Genomic DNA, 24197 nt, shown 5'->3' with positions numbered 1-24197 from the left:
TCCAAAACATCATGGGGTCACAGATGAAGGGTCAGGGCACCAAAAAGTGTACCGCTTATTTCTAAAGGCAGAGAAAGGCTGGAAAATTTCATAATAAACAAAAACATTGTTTGGTGCCAAAAAATTTAATAATAAATAAATAAAATATATATATATATATAATTTTGACCAATTCTTTTCATCCTTAATGACCTGTACTAACTGTATATGGTTGAAACGTATAATAATAAACCATACTTAACTTGATCTTGACTTGACCAATTATGTATAAAAAAATATAATAAAATAATAATAATATATATATATATATATATATATATATATATATATATATATATATATATATATATATATATATATATATATATTTTTTTTTACATAATTGGTCATTAAGGATGAAATGAATAATAAATATGCATGCTATGACCAACAACAGCCAATTGAGTTTTGTTTTTACAAATTTGCTTAATTATATATATTGCCTGCAAAATCAATGCAAATATATTGTGAATATTCAATATATCACCCAGCCATACAGTAAGTGGAAAAATAATGAACAAATCAGCAAGTCAAAGAGACTTTTGAGAATCCCTAATTTGCATTATCTTCCTTTCACCAAGCTAAATCTGAACACTCTATTCGCCAAATAGAAAATGCACCCTGGGTTGAATACTGTAATCTTCTGATTGCCGCTTTTGTTCTTGTTCTTTTTCTAGGGAAGCAGTTCTGGGTTTTCAAGGACACAATGCTACAGCCTGGCTACCCCCAGGATATCTCAATGTTTGGAAACGGCATGCCAGCGCAGAGCATAGAGACGGCCGTCTGGTGGGAGGACGTGGCCAAGACCTACTTCTTCAAAGGAGATAGGTATGTGCACAGCATGTGACTGTTGGTCTATGCATGCATGCTTGTATATGTGTGTTTGGCTATGTGCATTTGTGCATATGTGTGTAATTAATCTGTTGTTAGAAGTTAATATGGAGAGACAGCTATAAGTAAACCATTCGTAGGTTGATTCCCAGGAAAAGTGTAAATACTGTGGCTCTGTGGCGCTTTCAAAATGAAGCTCTATTTGTTTGATCATCCCGGCCAGCTCTATACACTAACATTGGCTCAACTAAATGGCATGAGTTTTGGGGCGGGACTCTCTATTTGACAGTCCAATGGCAGATGGGGGAGTGTTCGGGAAACCTGTTTGTTAGCAGTCATTACTTTAGCAATTTTGTTTAGTGACACTAGCGGTGCAGAAATGACAAACTTCAGCTTTAAGTTTCTCTGTTTAACTATACGTAGGTATTGGAGATATAATGAAGACATGAGAACGATGGATCCTGGCTATCCCAAGTCTATCACAGTGTGGAAGGGAGTTCCAGATTCTCCGCAGGGAGCATTTGTGGATAAAGCCAATGGTATGTTTCCTCCATCATATTTAATATTCAATGCTGTTCGATCTTATCTTTTCTTTCTCTAGCCCAGATTCTTTACAAAGGCTCTATGGACAAACACATTTTTTATGTACATTTGTTTACAGTATATTCATATGGCATGTGAAGACACGTCTCACCTGGTTTGAGGTCAATAATGCCAAACACAATTGGTTTTTGCATGTTTTGTCACTGATTACGACCAGACAAGTTTGAATATGAGAAAATGTGAATGAAAGTGCAAGATTTCCCATGATCACCAACTTAAATTGTGGGCTCACACAAAACTGTCATCATAGACTTGAAATGTAGCACTTAAGTCGTATGGACTATTCTTATAATGACAGAATTTTCATTTTTGGGTGATCTAACTCTTTAATAGGACCATAATTCTATTTGATTGGTAGAATTTGGCATCTTGTCGGAGACGCCTTTTGTGCATATGTTCCAAAACAATGTGCTGTGGTGTCATGTAACCTGGGTCATTCTCATGCCCCTCTGTCTCAATCTGTACCAAACAGACAGTGCAAAAGGGTAGTTGAAGGCCTCTGGAGCTACAAAAAAAAATAAATAAATAAATAAATTTTTTAAAAACAATTCCTAACAATGACCTGAACAAAATGCGTGTTTTCATAAAAACGTCAAAAAATCTAATATATTTTTTAAAACCTTTACACAGTCTAACTTTGAAAGATAATGTTGACCATGTGACTTTGATTTATGAATGCAATGTTTATACCAAACTACTACTGCCAATATTTAATAATAATTAAAAAAAATCAGCTTTTAATGTTTTTTTGTTGTTGTGGTTTTTTACTGTTTTTGGTAGGTTACACTACTTAGATATTTTTTACTTTCTGTCTTACACTTATCTCTATGCCCCAAAATGACGGATAATTTTATGTTGTTTCCACTGTAACAACGAAAAAATCCAGCAGGACGTGCCGGCGTCAGTCGGCCCCAGAGGGTTAAGCCCTATAAAAAAAAAATATCCAAATGACTTTGAACTCAGAAATTGAAAACATGTTCAACATAGCGTTCATAGGTGCATTCAAGCAATTGTTTTATCTGAATTGCATTTTCGATGTATTTTTTAATAACTTAATAGATCTGGACACAGATATGAGCATCAGGTTATTAAGTGTTAAAAGAGGGTATTCAGCCATTAAAGAAATTATTTAGTTGAACGTAAGAGGGTTTTCAGCCATTTATGATGTGATTTAGTTGAACATAAGACGGTCCCTTACACTGCATGATTTTCATTCTGTACAAGAAGACATACTCTCATTGCCAGGGGCTCTTGGGGTGAATACGTCTTGCATGAATTCAGTCCATAGCTGCAGGCTTGCCGGTCGACATCCACATACATGCCATCTGTACCCAGCCCCAGTGCCAGGATTTCTTATGGACGCAGGGGTTCATCCAAGCGTAAAGGGTGGATTAATATTACAGGGAAACTGTTTGGCTAACCACAATTTGAAAGTGATTGTGGGCTTTGTTTCAGCCCTGTCTCTGCATGTTACCCAAAAGCTTTTTTGAGCAAGACGTAGCACTGAAAATTGACCCTAATTATGTGTCACCATGGCCAGCCGATCATGGGGAGATGAGAAAGGACAGCTTTTTTTCTAAACTCTATTACTGTATGAATGCAAGTGTGAGTGTTACGATGACACGATGGTCTATTGTTAAGCTGTTCTCTCTGGTTTAGTGTCCAATTGTCTTGCAGATCAAATGCCTGCAAAGTCCTTTGTCCCTATACATAGTATTTTGGGGGGCTTTTGGCTTTTTATTCAACAGATATAGTGGAGTGGGACAGGAATTATTCTACAGTATGTTCCCTAAACCAAGATAAACATTATCATCTGCAACTCCTCCTAGAGCTGTCAAGCTACATGCACCAAACTTGGCACAGACCTTCAGACTGTTCTCACTTAGTGTTCTACATATTTCTAACTGATCAGAATCATGGTGTTTGCTCAGCGTAAAATCTAATGTTTGATAGAAAGATGATAGATTTACATTGTTGGAATGTTTAAGTGCACCAAGACAAATTATAATAATAATAATAATATTAATTTCAAATGTAAACTAAGATATCTTTCTCTTTCTTGCTTACTTTTCTTTCTTTTTCTATCTCTGATGTTCTGTCTGACTATCAATCTAACTGTCTGTCTAACTATCTATACATCTAACTAGCTATTACTCTTACTGTAAGGTTTGTTATACCTTCAAACTTTAAGCTTTTAAAACTTTTTAAACCTTTCAGGCCATGCTTTGTCAAGCCAACATCAAAGTCTTTCATGCCGGACTTTACCTGTCTAGTTAGTTACTGTGGCTCATACTAAGTGTTAGGAATTTTAACAAACCCCTTAACCTTAGTATTAACCTTCAGTAGGTAATTCATCCTACACTGTTTGTGCTACAGACATAAATGATAACTTAAATCCTTTAGGTTGTTGAGGACAGCCGTGCTATTACTCTTCTAAATTATTTGACTTATTCTTTTTTTATTAATATCTCATTGAAAGAGCCATATCTAGGGACCAAAATATTACAGAGAATTGGTGTGGGCTCTTTAGCAACCACCAAGAACACCACAAAAAGCTAAAAACATATTAGCAACTTCATTGAAATGTTTAGAAACCACCCCTAGCATTGTGGCGTCGTCCTTTGCACAGGCAAGCACCACTCACATTTTCTTATGAAAATTCATAAATCAAGATATTTAAAGCTGCCTTACACACTCAAAGCACAGGACTGAAGCTCTGTTACACAAACAACATTTCATTCTCTCCCTTTCCTTGGAAGACATGAATGAATAATGTAGACAGAGATGGTAGAGGAATGAGGCTGGTTGTCACTGAGAGAGACTGGGCCATATGGATTGTGATTGAGGATGAGTTTCATTGTATCCTCCAGAGTGAAGCAGCAGTGCTCTGATCTGTGTTCAGACTCGCTGGGAGGATGTTGCCCAATCGGCTGTGAGAACAATCCGAGGTTTTATACAGTACTCTGCATTTTACATCTGCTCTTATATGGAAAATGTTATCAATGATAAATCAATGAAATGGTTCTCAAGTTCAAAAATGAGTTGCAGGTCTGTTCTGATTGGGTTGTAGTTAATGGTCAAATGAACAAATCTCAATTTGTCTTTATCTTGAAACATCATGCTTGACTTTCAGGACATTTTGTTACTTTTTACGCTAAACAATTTTCCTACTACGTTAGGTCATCACTTGATGTCTAATGGAAAATCTGTATCTTTAAGCAAAACCCTTTAAAACCACTGCTGTCATACAAATGTCTCAGATGTTTTTTTCGTTTCTTTGCAGGTTTTACGTACTTCTACAAGGGTAAAGAGTACTGGAAATTTAACAACCACAGGCTACGGGTCGAGCCTGGCTACCCTCGATCCATCCTGAAGGACTTCATGGGATGTGACCTCATGCCCATCGATCCTGACCGCCAACCGACGGAAGACGTGGACATTGTGATCAAACTTGACAACGAAACTAGCACGGTCAAAGCCATCGCAATCGTCATTCCCTGCATCCTGGCGCTCTGCTTGCTGGTGTTGATATACACCGTCTTTCAGTTCAAGAGAAAGGGTACACCTCGACACTTACTCTACTGCAAACGCTCCATGCAGGAATGGGTGTGAGCCAGAGCCAACCAGGTCTGCATTCCCCACCCTAGCCACAAGATACGGTGGTGTAAGCACCCTAAACTTGCGGATTTTGGCTCTTGACCTGCGTCTCGCTTAAGGAGAACAGTTAGGGGCTTTGCTTTGATTCCCCCTTCCAGGAGGTGATGGATTTATTCCCACAAATCTCCCCACTCTTCGCCCATTGGCCCGGTTGCACCTGTTGTAGGACTCGCGGGAGGCTTGCAGATTGTACTTGGTGCATTGCGACATCCAGTGCCACTTCAGGTCTTCACTTTCGACGTGGAAATTGATGATTGCTATAACTATAGGTTTTGCAAATGCACCCTCAAAATGGAAAAAAACACAATAACATTGTCGCAGGAGCCAAGTTCAAGGTTTACCACCTTTGAGTATTTTTGCTTGGCTCCTATAATTTATTTCCAAACAGAAATATTTACAATTCCCTTTAAATCACTCCCAAACCAAATAAAGACTCCAAAGAGGATCTTATTATCTTTTTACGATCATAATTGTCTTGGTTTTTTTTTCAAATCTATTTCTTTTCTATACATTTTTTTTCTCCCTGCATGAAATATTTTGCATTGTATGCAGTGGGGAATTCTTGACTGTTGTGGCAGTCTGTCTCAAAAACAGGGGCCAAAATATTCTGCAATATTTTTACAGCCTTAATTATGAATTGTGTTTGCTTTTGTTTTTCACCATTCTTATTTTATTCTATTTTAAATTTTGAGTACTCCTTCATTTTGTTTGTCTGAAAGGCAGTGCAATATTGCTTTGCTCCCTTTGTTTTGAGATCAGAGGCCGTGGTTAACCTCATTTTGCCAGGGGCCGACCCAACTACTGCAGTAACAGCAGCACTCCTTCACCTTGGCCTAACACGATGCATATCAATCAAAACAGAGGGAAGGCCAAGCAACTGCAATGACAACTATTTCTGCCAGTAGAATTGCAACTGCAACGGAAATGCTTGAATCGTTATCATGCTGAATGCTCACACGTTTTGTCGTGTTTACACGGACAGAGATTTGAAAGTTTATTTCTTCCCTTTCTGAAAGGTTGCTGTTCAAGTCAGAGCACGTCCTCTCCTTTGGACTGCCTTGTTTATCGGTCTAGATCCTAGAAACTATGCTCAACAGGAACCAGAACCCAGTACCACAAGAGCAACTCAGGACAGTGCTTGATTCAAAGTGTATGCAAGCCTTCCTCATCCAGTCCTGTGTCTTTACTATCAATCGAGAAGAAAATCAAGGATATATCATATAATGTCTCACCATTGCTTGCAATTGGAAGTGTCTGCAACAGGATTGGACAGTTTTTTTTGGGAGTGTTTTTTTTTTTGGTAAACAGAGTCAGAACTCTTGGGTTCATGCCTTGCAGACTCTAGATCAGTCCTTTGCATTGGAAGGACCTTTGAACATACAGCTATTTGCTTAAATTAACATTTCTTTGTTTGTTTTCTCTTTTTTGTACAGTACAATTAAACAAATTAAGATTAAAGTGGTACTTAAAAGCGCTGAGCTGTCATCCAACAAGTTTCCTTTCTACCTGACAAAAGCAGAAAAATGAGAAAATGTATGCCAATACACTCCAGTCCAAAGGAAACAATGTGATTCTGGCAAGCAGTGTTTGAATGTTTGTCTGTATTGATGGCAATTATTATTATTTTTTTTTTTTTCAGTTTTTCATTGAAAAAAGAAAAAATGGGACATCTTCAAATTCATGTACGTCATGACTTGGTTTGGGACAAATTGTTCTGACAGACTTAATAAATTAATCAGTATATGATTAAAATGCCTTTTACTGCTTTGTTAACATTTCACATAAAAGATTAATGTAAGCCTGGGTAAATGTAGGCATTCTTCCTTCTCTACTCTTACAAAATATTACCATGGTATTACCATTGCTTTTTGGACATGTACTATGGTAATACCATGGTTTTCTTGTAGTACTTTGTTAATACCATGGTACATATCAAATTACTATGGTATTACCACCTGATACCATCAATGTACAATGGAACCACCACAGTACTTTTTCTTTTAAAGGGTCTTTAGGCTTTCTATTCAACATCCTTTCTATTTCCTCTCAATCTTACTTCTAATATTTGTCATTGTGTGTGTGATGGTGAGTATGCATATATGCATGAGTGGTGCTTAAAATATCACAGAGTATCAGCCTATCAAACTAAGTCAACTATGAATATTTAAAAGGAAACTGCTCTGTAATACTGAGTAGGATCAAACCTGGATAGAGCTGAATATTTTAAAGTTGGTATTTATCCTCTGGTTATATTTACCTAGTATGATAAGAATCAGAGCATAAAATATGAGACTGGGCAGAGGCACTTAGAACGTACCAAGTTTAAAAGGTAAACAGAGACTGACCAGGCCGTGTGGATTCTGATTGGCTCTTGAAATGCTGGCATGGCGGATGAGGTCAGCCCGGGCATCCATCTATGATCCAATTCATCAATGGTCCAATTCATAACAAATCTAGCTCAACAGAATCACTTTAGTCGCATTTACTGCAAGCATAATGTATGAGATGCGAACATTGCTGTTTTTTCAAATGTCTGTGACTCTTAACTGACCAGCAATGTTGATAATCATTTAAAAAGTCTCAAAGGGATAGTTCACTCAAAACATTTTTTTTCTTTTTTACTCACACTCATGCCATCCCAGATGTGTATGACTTTCTTTGATCTGCAGAACACAAATTAAGATTTTTAGAAGAATATCTCAGCTATGTAGGTCCATACAATGCAAGTGAATATGTTCAAAACTCAAAAGCACATAAAGGCTTCATAAAAGTAATCCACACAAATCAGGTGTGAGGGTGAGGAACAGATTAGTATTTTAGTCCTTTTTTGCTGTAAATCTACACTTTCACCATCACATTCAGCCACCTACTGGTTGGGGCTGGTCAAAGGTTGAGATTTATAGTAAAAAAGGACTTAAATACCCACACCAATCATATTGCTTCAGAAGACATGGATTTAACCACTGGAGTCATATTGTTTACTTTTATGCTGCCTTTATGTCTTTTTGGACCTTCTGATTGTGGTCACCATTCACTTGCATAGTGAGGACCAACAGAGCTGAGATGTTCTTCTAAAAATCGAAAGTAATGTTCATCTAAAAGGCATGCTGGTGAGATGAGAGAATTTTCATTTTTGGCCGAACAATCCCTTCAATTGTGTGAAAAAGAGAGAAAAATTAACTAAGTATGAAATGAATAAAGCCTGTGTGTGTGTGTGCTCAGTAGCTAAAAGTGACTCCCGTCTCTATTTGTGAGAGATATCTGTCTAGCTGACAGAACTTGTGGTGCTAACTGGACCTACACTGGTGAGATTCGTTCTGTTTTCATTTGGTGCTATTATTGTTTTAGACATGGATTTATGCTTATGATGATGGTTCGTACAGGAACAATGTATTTGCATTCATGTAACACTAGTCGTCAAGGTGTGTGATGTCATAAATTGTATTTCTCATATGTTCGGTGAAGGCCTAAAGGTGCAGTCAGACTAGGATTCGAGCACGCTAAATTACTTCAGAATCTGCAACAACGGATATGATGTTACACTCGATGGATTCTGTTTTTAACTAGAAATAAATCATAAATAATAATAATATTTCATTAAAAAAATAAAATAGTAAACTCTCCACTCGTACTGGTAATCGGCACATTATTTTCATAAAGTTGCACATTTTCATAAAGTTTGCCTCATTGCCAATGGCCTCTGCTGCTAAAAGTCACCCAGAATCACCAACTCGCACTGGAAATGAATGATGTCCAGTTTCTTCATCGCTGCAAATCGTTTTCAGTGTGCACGCACCTTTATGCTTTCTGGTTATAGGTCGAGTATAAAAGTTGGTGCCGTACATCGGCTTAATGTTGGTGCTAGAACCTGATTCATGTTTACAGTTACTAGAATTAAAGACACTGAGGACGTGGTTTTGCTGTTTGCTTTGCAACATATTTTCTGAACTAACCATCTGGATTCCATGAACTCACAGCCTTAGCATGTGTGCTAATCAGATTCACCCTCATTTTCACTTTCACTCTATAATTTTCCTGTTTATCGTCTTGCCATCATGATTACGTTTAAAGCAATGTCCAATTCTAAATGAAGGACACACATGGAAAGTCTGCAGAACATGTTTAAAGTCTTTTTCATTCTGTCTGTATTCCTGTATTTGTGATGCATCTGTTGATGATCCATTTAATTGATCAATAAACACATTTGAACATATTTCCCCTGAGCATATCTGTGTTCATCTACCTGTGCCATCTTCATTTTTATCATATTGAATCTTTGGATCACTGCTACTGCCAAACATCTCTCACTCTTGTTGTATTTCAGACATTAAGAACATTGTATTCAGCTATAGCCTTAAGCATGTGGCAAGTGTTTCTGCAGACTGTATTTATCAGAATCTGAAGCGAAAATATGTTATAATTCAAAAAATATTTGAAACCATTTCGCAATTTTTTTGTTACACTTCCCAGTGGCACGTGCTTAAAGGACATGTACAGGTATTTTGTTTTGTTTTCTGCCACACTCTAGAAAAAGTTAGGATACCTGAATAAAATGTTCGACATCCAAAGTTGACTTAACACCTAAAAATAATAAATAATAATAATAAACATTTCAGTTTCGCAATTGGTGTATACTAGCTGTTAATTACATTTTATTGGCCATTTTTGGCCAAAAATCAGGACTTGGTGTGAGTATGTTCCTCAATAATTTGTCAGATCTGTGTTATCTCTTGCTATTTCCAGTGTATTTTCATGAAAACAAGTTCTGTTTCATAATCTAGCTGATTACAAACTGAAGTTGTAAATGTGTTGTAAATATGTAATTACCCAGTTCAATTTAATTAAAGTGCTTAGTGTTCTTTTAAATGGCATTATACAGTATATACGATCATTTGAAAGCAATTAAATTATAATGTCTTTATGAGTGTCTCCAGGTCCAGATGTGCATCGATGCAGCCCAGCTAGAAGCCACAACCACAGTGAGAGCTCATTATCCTCATTAAGAGGACTGTGCTGAAGTGATTTGAGCTGCAGGAAGAAATTAGCTCCATTTCTCAGGATATTGACATGCTAGTGGGGTTCATTCTCTTCTCTCTCCTCCATGCCTTACTGATTTATCTTAAAATATCACCAGAGTTGCTAAGACAGAAGCCGAAATCACATACAGACACTGTCAACAGACTGCATTATACAGCATAAGCATTTCAAATCCAACTAGTGACACTGGCTCAACTCACAAACTGCACTCACTGACACCACCTAATTACATCCTAAATATATCTTGAGATTCATCCAATCCTTTAAAAAAAAAAAACCTTTTTAAACCGTAACTGATTGGTCCACTCAGAGGCTTGCGCAATATTGCATGTGGCTCTGTTAATGGTTACAACCTTTGTTGTTGCTTTAATGACCAGCATTTAACTGGAGGCCTACAGGCTGGAAACATGTTATCTGGGAATTAATCAATACGCTGCATGGTTCACTTGACTGTGACACATTAATCAGCTGCACAGATCCAATCAAAACTATAATGGAATTTTTCATTCTGCATTTAGTACCTGTGAGGTCAGCTGAGAACAGAGCTGGTGTTTCTGGAATTTTTTCCTCTGTTTTACACATCCTGTAGCACCTGCCTGCTCAAACGAGTGATAATTTCTGCCGAATTTAACATGCCACTGTGATCGAAGCAGTTGAAACATTTAATATACTCAGAACACAGCGAGAAATAAGGGGGGATGGGAGAGAGATAAAGATGAATACGTTAAAAAAGGAAGGAATGAAGGACAGAATGAAATAAAAGAAAGTAAAATAGGGATGCTTGAACAAAGAGGTGAATGACTTTAAAACTTTCTGATCATGCAATTTTTTTTTTGTTTCTTTGTTTTTAAGGATAATTACCAAAAAAAATTAAAATCTGTCCTTGTTTAGTCACTCTCATGTTATTCTATACCTGTATGACTTCCTTTCTTCCGAGGAAGACAAAATGTGTAGCGATACAATAAAAATGTGAGTCGTTATTCACTCTCAAATTATATAATATTACTAAAGTGTCAATAATACAGTATGAAACCTCAACTGTGTTTGACACGACATTACAACTCGTCACGAAACAATGACAAAATGTAAACAAATAATTAATCTTAAAATTTTCATTTTATATCTTGTGTTTTGGGATGGTAGCACTTTACAATAAGGTTGTATTCTTTATAGGGCTGTTTATTTTACGCGTTAATTCAATGCTATTAATTTGACATTTATGCAATTAATCGCACCATAATAAGGAAGATTCCTGAGAAATGCAAGCTTGTAGTACCACCTGTTTACACCAGAGGGCAGTAATTGAAATTTCAGCTGTATGAGCAACACGCAGTTTATACAGTGAAGAAAACGCATAGACCAGACAGCACAACACAGACATTCGTTACGTTCTTGCGTTCAAAACACTTGAAGGAGTGCAAATGCGAACTAAGGGATCTCAAGATGTGTTTAAAGATTGAGTTTTAAACTATATTTAAAATGACAACATTTTATGTTTATGATGCAACACACCCGAGACGCTACACAAGCATGTCTGACGCAGCTGTACATTGACGAATCCTTAAACAAGCCCTCATAATAAATCTCAAACTGATTGACAAATTCACTTGTGAAATGGATTGCTGTGAACTGTGTGTCAATGATTGACTAAATCTTTAACATTAGTTAACAATGAACAATATTTTTTCTGCTTATTAATCTTGGTAAATGTTAATTTCAACATCTACTAATTCATTTAAAAACATAAAGGTTGTATTTGTTTCCATGAGTACTTTCATTATGAACTAACATGTATAATTATTGAACAAAGATGTTTAATTAACAGTGTTAATCAGATGTTAATTAGCCGTGATTACTTTATGCTATAAAAATATATTGTTTATTGTTAGTTCATGATTCCTAATGCATTTACTAATGTTAACAAATTGAACCTTATTGTGAAGTGTTGCCGTTTTTTCTCAGGTAAATGTTTCTAGTTCTAATGAGATTTAGAAAATTTCAACGACAACTATACTCATTAAGAATTTTCTTTCTTTTTTTTTTTTTTAAGTTTGCAATTTGTTTCAGGGAGGAAAAATGTAATTTGTATGTTTTTCTGTTTGTCTGATGTTCACAGCAGGTTTGTACCTCCCTAATGGTAAAATACACATATAAATTTAATGATCTCTAAACATTTTTAAAATGTGTCACGCCTGATTAATCTCCTGACATTTTTAACCTGAAGAAGATTGCAGTTCGGTTTCTGAGGCACGATGAAAAGCTAAAACGAATCGTTTACCTAATGTAACCTCGGTTCTCTCTAGATGAGGGAACGAGTATTGCGTAAGCTAGCTTACGCTACGGGAAAGATTCATCTTTTCTGAGATATTGAAGCCAAAAAATTATCCTTAATTTTGTATCCATTGTCAACGCAGTGCAGCAGCTGCATACCTTGAGCGGGCTAGCTAGCGAGCTCATTGGTTGCTCTGCGGCAACTGCTGCAGCCTATAGACGAACTTGAGTGAACTCGCGTCCAATGAAAGGCGCCCGCGCCGTCACTGTATCAAAGCCCGCCATAATGGGCGTGACTAGAGTGCATATAAGCGTAAGTTTGTAGGCTGGAACCCTGGTTTTCATTGAATGAAGCGAAAGTCGCTCGTGGCACGAGCACGGCCGGCTACGCAATACTCGTTCCCTCATGTAGAGAGAACTGAGGTTATGTTAGGTAACCGATTCGTTCTCTTACGAGAGGTTCTCTCGTATTGCGTAAGCTAGCTTACGCTACGGGAACCCATTGTCAACGCCGTGCGCGCCAAGCATCCACTGCATGAGCCCCGGGGGGGTGGGGGGACCCGGGGGAGCCCTTGCGAGTAGGGGAATAATATTTGACCGGCAAGAGTGCGGGCCAGTGTGTGTGTAATACATAAGCACATAGTGGGAAGGGAAAGACAGAGCGGCGGTGCCGGTCTGTGTGGAATGTGTCCCGTCAGTGCAGCTCACCAGGGGAGCTGTAGCGTATTAAACCGCTAGTAGTTTTGCCTGCAGGGCGGGCACTTCCAGATTGTAAAATCTGACAAAGGTGGAGGGGGAAGCCCAGCCCGCTGCCACACATATGTCGTGAATGGAAATCCCGCTGGACCATGCCCACGAGGAGGCCATGCCTCTAGTGGAGTGAGCCCTAATGCCTAACGGGCATGGTAGGTCTTTTGACGCGTACGCGGCAGCAATAGCGTCCACTATCCATCTAGACAGTGTCTGTTTCGAGGCGGCGAAACCTTTGGTGTGCCCTCCGAACGAAACGAAAAGCTGCTCAGAGCGTCTGAAAGAGGCGGAGCGCGCAGTATACAATCTCAGTGCTCTGACTGGGCAAAGGAGATTGGCGTCGCTTTCGCTATCGGATGCTGGCAGAGCCGATAGGGAAATGATTTGTGCTCTGAAAGGAGTACCGATCACCTTGGGGACATAGCCGTGTTTAGGCTTTAAAATGACCTTGGAGTCACTTGGTCCAAACTCAAGACACGCAGCGCTGACAGACAGCGCGTGAAGGTCTCCCACACGTTTAACTGATGACAGGGCAGTTAGAAAAACGGTTTTGAGTGAAAGGTATTTCAAATCCACGTAATGAAGCGGTTCGAAAGGGGGGGCTTTCATAGCTTCGAGAACTACAGAAAGATCCCAGATAGGAACCAATGGGGGGCGCGGGGGGTTCATACTTCTAGCTCCCCTGAGGAAGCGGATGACCAGCTCATTTTTCCCAGTGACTGGCCATGCAGGGGTTCAGCGAACGCCGCGACTGCCGCCACGTACACTTTGAGCGTGGATGGGGATCTGCCCTTATCCAGCAGCTCTTGTAAAAACACGAGCAGCGACGACACCCCACATGTCCGTGGGTCCAGGTCTCTGTCGGTGCACCATTTTGAAAACACAGACCATTTGGACGCATAGAGTCTTCTCGTGGAAGGGGCTCTAGCGTGTATGATAGTGTTTATTACTCCTTCTGGCAAAGCGATGGGTAGTCGTTGATCACCCACGCGTGCAGCGCCCAGCACTCTGGGTGGGGATGCCAGATCGTGCCGCGAGCTTGAGAGAGGAGATCTGCTCTCACTGGAATGGGCCACGGGGCTGTCAGTGACAGCTGCGTAAGCTCCGGGAACCATGTCTGATTCTCCCAGCGCGGGGCTATGAGGAGCACCGAGTGACGCGTTTCCCTGATCCTCTGCATTACCTGTGGCAATAGCGAGACGGGAGGGAAGGCGTAAAGCGGGCGGTTGGGCCAGTCCTGGGCCAGCGCGTCCTCGCTTTCGAGAAAAATACTGGGCAGTGAGAGTTCTCTTCTGACGCAAAGAGGTCTATCTCTGCTCTGCCGAATATGCTCCATAACTTCTGGACTGTTTGAGCGTGCAGGGACCATTCCCCTGGGGAAATATTGTCTCTGGACAGTCTGTCTGGGCCGTCGTTCAGGTGGCCTGGCACGTGCGTCGCCCTCAGCGAGCGCAGGTGGCACTGGGACCAACTCAGTATGCGTTTTGTCAGATGGAAGAGGTTCCTGGATCTGACACCGCCCTGACGGTTTAGATAGGATACCACAGATCTGTTGTCCGAACGGACCAGGACGTGGTGACCCTGAATGACCGGGAGGAAGCGCACGAGCGCGTACTCGACCGCTATCATTTCCAGACAATTTATGTGAAGGAGCTTTTCCTGAACTGACCATAGGCCAAAAACCGGAGAGCCCTCGCAGACCGCGCCCCAACCCGTGTTGGACGCGTCTGTCGAGATGACTTTTCGGCGAGATACAGCTCCCATCGTCACTCCCCGCTGATACCATTCGGCCACTGCCCAGGGCTGCAGAGCTGAGATACAGGTCTGAGTCACTCTGATCGGCTGGCGGTCCGTGGCCCAAGCCCAGCGAGACGCGCGGGTGTTTAGCCAATGCTGAAGCGGGCGCATGCACAGTAAACCCAGCTGAAGTACTGCTGCAGCTGAGGCCATGTAACCTAGCAGTCTCTGAAATTTTTTCAGAGACGTGAGGCTGTTCAGCGCGCGCTGTGTAGATAAGCGAGCCGTCATCGCCATGGAGTCTAGTTCTATTCCAAGGAAGGAAATTGCCTGACTGGGCTGTAGTGAGCTCTTGGTCCAATTGACTGCAAGACCCAAACTGTTCAGATGACTGAGGAGAACTGTCCTGTGAGACAGAAGCTCCGTATGTGACTGTGCCAAAATCAGCCAATCGTCCAAATAGTTCAGAATTCGCAAGCCCTGACTCCGCAGGGGTGCGAGCGCCGCATCCATGCACTTCCTGAAAGTACGGGGTGCTAAAGACAGGCCGAACGGAAGGACGGTGTATTGATAAACCTGGCCGTCGAAGGCGAATCTCAAGAATGGCCTGTGACGGGGATTTATCTGAATCTGAAAGTAGGCATCTTTCAGATCGAGAGAAATAAACCAGTCCCCCTGGCACACATGCGCGAGGAGTTTCCTGATTGTAAGCATTTTGAACGGTCTTTTTGCGAGCACCTTGTTCAAAACCCTGAGATCTAATATTGGTCTGAGGCCACCGTCTTTCTTGGGGACAAGAAAATAACGGCTGTAAAACCCCGACTCGCTCAGAGAAGGTGGCACTCTCTCTATGGCCCTTTTGCACAGAAGGTTTGCTATTTCTGAACGAAGCATGCAGGCTGCTTCCGTGTTCACAGTAGTTTCCGAGCCGCGCTCGATCGTACTGTAGCAAATAGCCCTGTTTTATTGTGCTTAACACCCATTTGGATATCCCTGGGATAGCTTTCCACGCTTTGAAGCGTAACGCTAGAGGGTGAATGGCCAAGTCGCCCTGATTGCCGCACACAGCAAGCTGAACAGAATGTGTGAGCGCGCTTACTGTGCTTATGCATGACTGCTCGCAGACAGCAGGGACAGGCTGTTCTGCGAGTGACTTCCCGATTGAGGTGAATGGGGAAAGAGTCACATCTGTTAAGTGATGCGCGAGCATAGTCACGGGCATGGGACTTACATACAGAGAGGTGTTTGCTGGCCGTGTGACAGAGCGGGCAGAGAAGGGGCGCACGCACGGACTCGTGGGCGCGTTTATTGACTCTAACACTCGAGCTGGCTGTGCCCGCTTTATGTGAGTGGGCTCTGATAGGGACACGGGAAGTGTAATGCTTGTGTGTAGGGGTGAACACTGGATTGTGGGCACATTTTCTACACGTAAGGCATGTTTGCTTTTTACAAGATTTCTTTGGGTCGCCGTGAAAATGGCATTTGAGTGCAGGCAAGCGGGCAGTATCACCGGCTTGTTGGCTGCTGAATCCACCACTGCAGTAGCCTGAGAGAAGGGGACTGACAGGGGGCGAAGCTTTGACGGTGGCCCGCGGGGCGTGGCCAACACAGGCGGAAGTAGTTCTGCAGGCCTTAGACGGGAGCACTGGCTTAGACCGCCATCTCGCGGAGGGCGGGCAAAGGTGTGCTGCTACCGAATCCTTGACCGGGGGGATGGAAGTGTAGCCCCTCTTGGTGGCGCCGTCCACCGAAGCGAGAGAGGTGGAGACATGGGATCGGTTCCTGGCCGAGAGAGGCGCGTTCCACGATTTAGAGAGCTCGACGTGGAGTTCCGGCAGGAAGGGAGCGGCCCGGGCCGCGGGCGCCGCGCAGCGACGGCTCTGAAGAAAGCAGCCGTCGAGTCTGTTGGGAGCCTGCTCAGAGGGCGGTGACCACTCGAGCCCGAGGCAGTCGACGGCCTGTGTGAGGAGTCACGTTATTTGTTCTTCGACTCCGGTGCGGGTCCTGCTGGATTCCTGGGCCAAGGAGGAGGCTTGGGAGCCTGACCACTCCTCGCTGTCCGAAGCCATGATGGAACAGCAGCCCTTATCCTCCGCCTCGTCATCCGAGATGGCAGCAGTGCAGCCGCTCGGCGGCAACTGCGCATCCCGGGGGGGCGGGGAGGGTGAAAGCGAGGCTCGAGGGAGAGGCTCCGGCGAGGTAGTCGCTTCTAACACCGGTTCCGGCAGCCTTTGGGAGCGGCGCTTCTTTCTGCACGGCGAAACGAAAGGCGGCGCGGCGGCTTCGGTCTTGAGTGCTTCGAGTCGAGCCCGCAGGGTCAACATCGGAAGCTCCTCGCAGAGGTCGCATCCGCCGTCAGCGAGGGCGAGCTCTGCATGTTCCAGTCCCAGGCAGAGAGCGCAGATGAGGTGGCGGTCTCCGGCGCTGAGAGGGGCGCGGCATGAGGCGCAGGTGGTGCGAGGCATCTTTAAAAAGACGCTCGTTGCTCTTTTTGTGAAGTTCGCTGAGGAACTAGCTTGCTCTAAAAAGGATACGTCGCCGCGGCTTCTGCAGTTCAGAGATGCGAAGAGCTTCGCTGAATAGATGAAAATCAGGGTTCCAGCCTACGAACTTACGCTTATATGCACTCTAGCCACGCCCATTCTGGTGGGCTTTGATACAGTGACGGCGCGGGTGCCTCTCATTGGACGCGAGTTCACTCAAGTACGTCTATAGGCTGCAGCAGTTGCCGCAGAGCAACCAATGAGCTCGCTAGCTAGCCCGCTCAAGGTATGCAGCTGCTGCACTGCGTTGACAATGGATACAAAATTAAGGATAATTTTTTGGCTTCAATATCTCAGAAAAGATGAATCTTTCCCCTAGCGTAAGCTAGCTTACGTAATACGAGAGAACCTCTCGTAAGAGAACAGTGATATCACATTCATCTTTGTGACTACCATCAGATATAGATGATAAACCCAAAAATGTAAATTCTTCCATTATTTACTCACCTTCACGTTGCTCCAAAACCTTATGACTTTCTTTAGTGAAACACGAAAGGAGATGAGTGACTGACAACCTCACCATTTACTTTCATTGTATGGGAAAAGCAGCATTTCTACTCATGTTCCACTAAATAAAGAAAGTCAGACAGGTTTAGGATGACACGAGAGTAAATCATGATTGAATTAAATTGTTTAGGTGAACTAACCCTTTAAAAACTAACAACCTGAGTTTCTCACAGAGCTCTACTTCCAGAAGTTCATGTGAACTCCACAATCCGAATCTCTACTGTCGTAGAACATCTACAAGAGGCCACTAACATGTTTAAACTTCCTTTCTAATACTGGATATGCCTGAAGCTCTTATCATACTGTAGACTATTCTCTTAGAAATATAATTTCCTTCACTGAAATTGCAGTGGAATGATAATTAATATCACAATTTTTAAGCGGGCCGCCTGACAAAGCACTACAATCTAATCTTCGGGAGATCAGCAGAACGAATGGTAAAGCAATTAATAGCCCTCAATGGAGTCAGCGTTTTCTTTTGTTTGTGGCGGGATAGAATAAAACTACTGAATATTTTCTCTTTTAGAGCAGACAGCCAATTTAGAGAGCTATTGTAACCAAATAACTTCTTTAAAACAAACTATATGTACTGTATTGAAAACAGAGTTTATAAATAATTGTCTGAAAACTTTAAAGGTACAGGAAACTGAAAAACAAAATATCGAAACACCAGTAGAGGTGTGAATCTTTACTGGCCTCACAATTCGATTCGAATATGATTAAAAGATTAACGATTTGATTATAAAACGATTCCCAATGCATCACAATGCATCTTGTCCTCCAATTTCTTATTTCTTTCAGTTTCTTCAAAAATCTCTTTTTTCCTACACTAATTGTTAAGGTTAGGTATAAGTTTGGGTTGGGTTGTAGACTTTATTAAATAGGCATTCCTTATATGTACCTGTACAGAAGAAAACAACTCGCTTTGCAGGCATTACACCCAGAAAATGGCACTCACACATGACCATACGCCAAACGACACTTACCACTTTGGCCACAGGGGGGCAGCGTTCTGAATTTCGATAAGTATACGCTGATTTTAAATAAAGAAAAGTCGACTTACTCTTCCCAATCTCACTGTAAGATCAGTCTGATGGGTTAAAGTAAAGCGGGTTGTTGCTTCAGAAATGTATCAAGCATCTTGTATGCATTGATCAATCTGTTTTGTCTGCGTGTAGAAGATTGCACAACCCCGTCACAAATGCTACAATGGATTTCAAACTCTTATCATCAGGTGTGTTCACTGTTCTGACAAGCTAGTGACTGGCATTAAGCAAATGCCATTGAAAAAAGAGCACAAAAGAGCAGAGAAAGACATCTGAATAAAGAAAGAAAAATAATTAAATGAAAACATTGCCCACGTCTCACAAGCCGCTGACTAATCATTATTTTCTGCAGTGATTTCCTCCATTCTGTGCAAATCAGTGCAACAGCTGGCTCAAGTTCGTCTTTCGTGTTGTTTGAATTGAAAAAATTTTTTTTAAGTTAAACTTAATAAAATTGTCAAAATAGTGGATTATTAGTCTTGAGGGTCTTAAGGGTTCTTATGTTTTTTGTCAGCATAAACAAAACAAAGAAAAGATTTGTACATAATATTCACAAGTTGGTTTCAAACATACATCCTTTACCAATAAATTAACTGCAATTTTCATTTCAGAGCTCATGTGTAAACACGACCCCTTTGAAAATACTACATTTATCTCTGGCTATTTCCCTGAATGTGAAGTTGTAGCATTACTTGTTGTGACATTATAAGTTTTGATGCTATGTGTGAACAGTGTCGTAAGATTAACGGTTTGAGGGCGTACGAGGTCAGGACGTGCTAATGTAAGACGGGGATTATTCAGTTCCACCGAAGTCACAAAAAGTCATCAAATTGTACAGATAGTGAAGTTATTCCATTTAGTAAGATTTGATATTTTAGAGCCGACATTTGAGGAAATCTCGTGTTGTACGACGCTCCAGGACTCAAATCTACAGTCATATGGAGAGCAGCCAATGGAAATTGACCGCTCATGGCCACAACACTGGACCATGGAGAAATAGAGATGACGAACAAGTGCTCAAAGTGGAGAAAACATTTAACACTCGTCACCTACAACTCACATCACAGTCTCCGTCTTTCCACCCAAGACCGCACCCAAATGCGTCCCTCGTCCTGTTTCTTTGAGCTCAGAACAGAGTGACAGCAACATCAACGGCAGCATGTTTGTTTACATCTATCATGCATCTCATAGGATGGGATAGTTGTGGTGTAGGATGATGAAATTTGTCGATTGATAAAATAAATAACTGCATAACATAGTTTAATGGCATTTTGGTGCAGATGTATAAGTGTTAACAAATGGAAAAAAGATGGAAAGCTGGCACATATGTGAATAGCAGATGAGGTACAATTACCAGTAAAGGCAATCTAACAATTTTACTGCAATTTACCAGGTTTCATATGTGAAAGTGGCTCATTTTCCTTTAAGAAATATGAATAAAGGATTATTCTGCACAACTCATGCCAACATTTTTTTCAAGAATTTCAGATTTAATGAGACATTGACTTGACTCTGGGCAGTTACATCATATCATTTTTTAAATTTTTTTCCCACTTTAATACCCAGAAAAAAAATGTAAAGAATTTGAACTTTGAACAAATGCTCATCATAGAAGGTAGGTATTCAATTATTCAAGTGTGAATTGTATTTTGAAGTATTTTTTAATAATTTAATAGATCTGGGGGGGAAAAAATAGTTTAATCTCATTGAATCAGAAAATAAATATTTGTGAGTTTGGTTAGTTAGTGGGTTAAAGTTAGCAGAAATAGAGGTTTTACATCAATTAATTAATACATAATACATGAATGTATAAAAAACATGCCGTTAATATTTGAAAGTGACTTTGGCATATTCAGCAAATGGTCCCTAGTTACATTAATGTCCAATTAACCACAGAATAAATCTTTAATATAAAACAGCTCTGAGAGCTGCATTCCAGATCAGCACTGACAGACTGACACACACCTCAGCAATCATCTCACACCAAATTAAAATGCACAGAGACTTGTGCAAATACTAGCTGAATCCTGACAGTGTTTCACCTCTTGTGTGAAGCAAGAAGAAAAGGAGTGATTTGCAATACTGGTAATAATTTAAACGTCTGAAATTCGGCAGTCAGTGTTAACACAGACACAAACCTAATCCGTAGTAACAAATATTCTGACAATTAGAGTCAGGGGAGCAGAAACAGAGAAAGGAAGAGATAGCAATTAAAGGTGAGAGAGGGAGAAATTATAAAGATTAAGCTAAATGAGCAGTTTTAGACCTGTGGGGCAGACTAGACGGCTGTAACATGCAAATATGCATCAAATCTCATTTTAAAGCTGAAGAAAACTAAAAGTAAGCCATTTGTTGGTTAAAATCCTTAAACGTGTACATACTGTGGCTCTGTGGCGCTGTTTGTTTGAGCATCCCACCAGATTGTGTTAGGATTGTGTACCATTTCAGACTAATCTCACAGTAAAATCAGAAACAGTCTTTTAGCTGACTTGTCTTTAGCTAAAATCGGTCTGCGCTTATCGAAATTCGCAAAACACTGCCAAAGTGGTAAGTGTTCTTGGACATATGGGACATATTGGAACACCTGAGTAGTTTTCAGCAATACAGGCTGTAATACAGTGAAGAGGTATGCATATTTTATAAAGTGACCCTCCCCAACCCCAACCCAAACCTATACCTAACCATCAGTAAAAATGTAATGTTAGAGGGAAAAATTAAACCTCTGATTATGCAAACACAATGACTTCTTGGTTTCACCACGGGATCTGAACCAGAGTACCTCGCCCTGCAGATGCAACATGCTTCCAGTCGTGCCACAAGGGAAGATAAACACATTGGAGCAGATGCAAAAATGTCTGATAGGAAATGGCTCTTTTCAGTGAGTTGGCATAATGTGGCCGATCCTAGGGTACTGGAACTCGGAAACAACATACAGACTTCCCATGTGATCATGTTGACCATTTATTCCTCACGTTTAGTGTGAATCTTTCGGAGGACTTAAGCTACATACTGTAATAGCTGAAATTAGTTTTCTTGAGGATAATATGATCAATTTATTACACCTCTTGTGAGTTCAAACAAACATTACATCATTTGCTTTCAGTGACAGCAGGGTGGATCTTGGGCTCAATAGCTTGATTTGACAGGTAGGGGAATTGTAAATTAGAATGGGATATTATTACGTTAATTTAATGAGACCTGGCCAGCGGTCGACAGGAATCTCCTATGGTGCTTCTTTAAATTATTTTAATACGTCTACCCGGGCTGCCTGACGTTCAGACGAGTTGGTTAATTTATTTCTAATTTGCTTCACAACAAGAGAAAAACAGACAAAATCTCAATCAATACCTTTTCTTTGGCTGAAGAAGACAAAAGGATGATTTGATTGGGGCACTGAGGATGTTGATGGGGAATAACTGAGAGCTGGTCAGAAGCTAAGATGAGGAAAATGTATGTCAGCATTTACATTTCCATGCTATGAAGATTGCAAAATTGTACTTTTCACCACACACACACACACACACACACACACATACACACACACACACATGTTGTGTTTCCAAGATTTATGGGGACTTTCCATAGACATAATGGTTTTTATACTGTATAAACTATATATTCTATCCCCTAACCCTACCCCTAAACCTAACCCTCACAGGAAACTTTCTGCATTTTTACATTCTCAAAAAACCTCATTTAGTATGATTTATAAGCTTTTTTCCTCATGGGGACTGACAAAATGTCCCCACAAGGTCAAAAATGTGAGGTTTAACTATCATTATGGGGACATTTGGTCCCCACAAAGTGATAAATACAAGCTCTCTCTCACACACACACACACACTTGTGGTCTTTGCATTACCATAATTGATGGCTAATGAAAACATTTCTTAGTGTTGCATGAAAATATTTAATATTTATACCTGTTCATTATGTTCATTTTGGTAAACTGGCATCCAAAACTCAGCAAGGCAGAGCTGTTGGACTAAACTGTAGAACAGAAAGATAAACTGTTCATTCTGCAAGGACATTATGGTATTATTTTCAATGATGCCCATATTTCTAATGCATTATAATGCACTTGCAATGTCTCTTACACCTTAAAATATGTTATAACTTCTTAAAAATAAACCACAATTAATTGTAACCACAAATAAAATAGTTTGTAACACTTACAAACTATTGTGTATATATGCACACATGCTTTAAGTACAGTGACAAAAGCAATGTCTTCTTATACAGATCCATAATATATTTGTAAGTGTTTATAGGACATTACAAGTCAAGCTTGTAAAATGCTTTTTTTTATTTCCATATTTGCAAACTTTATTGTGCATTTTCATTAGGCCCATGGCCTATGTTCAATTTGAAATAACCTTTTAGGCTAAATGACTAGGGAAATTTCTTAATGTCACATACATTTACATAATGTAAATGTGTGTTCCATTGTATTCTGGGTATTTTTGGTAACTTCCACTATATAAGCTTGACCTGTAATGCATTGTATGTTACAAGTTTATACATGACCGGATTTATACAATGTCATCTCTTTGAAGGGCTGGGTTTTGGAGAGTACATTGAACTGTACATTTAACAAAATATTTTCGGATTAGCTTCGATTAAATCACATCGCGCAGCACTTTCACGTTCAGTGTGAGCAGACAATATTTTTAAGTGTGACTATTCTTACGATTTAACACTCGTCATTAAATATTTGGTGTATTTTTTTCTCCTTTTACATTTTGTAGAAAGTCATTAGCAAATGTTCATTATATATGACAAACACAGCCTGTTCCCTCATGGAAATCAGATCTAAGATAATAAAGCCACGGTTATGGGGCACTGAGGAGCTGCGCTCTGATTGGCTTCAGTCTCTGGAGACTTCATCAGCTGAGATGACTCAAGGTTGTCTTGCTCATCGGAAACACATTAATTACAAGTTCTAAAAGGAGGGGCGGTAAATCAGAGAAGTGTTTACACACATCAGACACCTGGCATGGGGAGAAATGCATGTCTGATATATAAAAAATGACTCATCAATAGTCATTGAGTAAATATATTAAAATAGATAACAATAGATGTTTAGCACATAGACGGTTTCCTGCTTTCTACTTTTCTGAGGTTTAATTATTGTTGATTTACAGGCTCATGAAATATTCAAAACTCAAATTAACAAG

At 40.5% G+C, this 24197-nt stretch overlaps 2 protein-coding genes across 4 annotated transcripts in view; one reads left to right on the top strand and one right to left on the bottom strand.

The window, feature by feature from the left end:
- Positions 1–9853, top strand: part of LOC127634839 (matrix metalloproteinase-16-like) — a 75275-nt gene extending 65422 nt beyond the window's left edge. For both annotated transcript variants that reach the window (XM_052114544.1, XM_052114543.1), the window contains 3 exons: positions 717–867; positions 1294–1409; positions 4757–9853. In XM_052114544.1, the coding sequence (XP_051970504.1) occupies positions 717–867; positions 1294–1409; positions 4757–5085 (596 nt within the window). In that variant the 3' untranslated portion in view covers positions 5086–9853. The remainder of the gene's footprint in view (positions 1–716; positions 868–1293; positions 1410–4756) is intronic.
- Positions 1–24197, bottom strand: part of LOC127634840 (copine-3-like) — a 320664-nt gene that overhangs the window by 167766 nt on the left and 128701 nt on the right. The window lies entirely within an intron of this gene.

The sequence above is a fragment of the Xyrauchen texanus genome, chromosome 42 (genome assembly GCF_025860055.1).
Source record: "Xyrauchen texanus isolate HMW12.3.18 chromosome 42, RBS_HiC_50CHRs, whole genome shotgun sequence".
Lineage (NCBI taxonomy): Eukaryota > Metazoa > Chordata > Actinopteri > Cypriniformes > Catostomidae > Xyrauchen > Xyrauchen texanus.
Note: the sequence above shows the minus strand (reverse complement) of the source record. Positions and strands in the feature narration are given on the sequence as shown.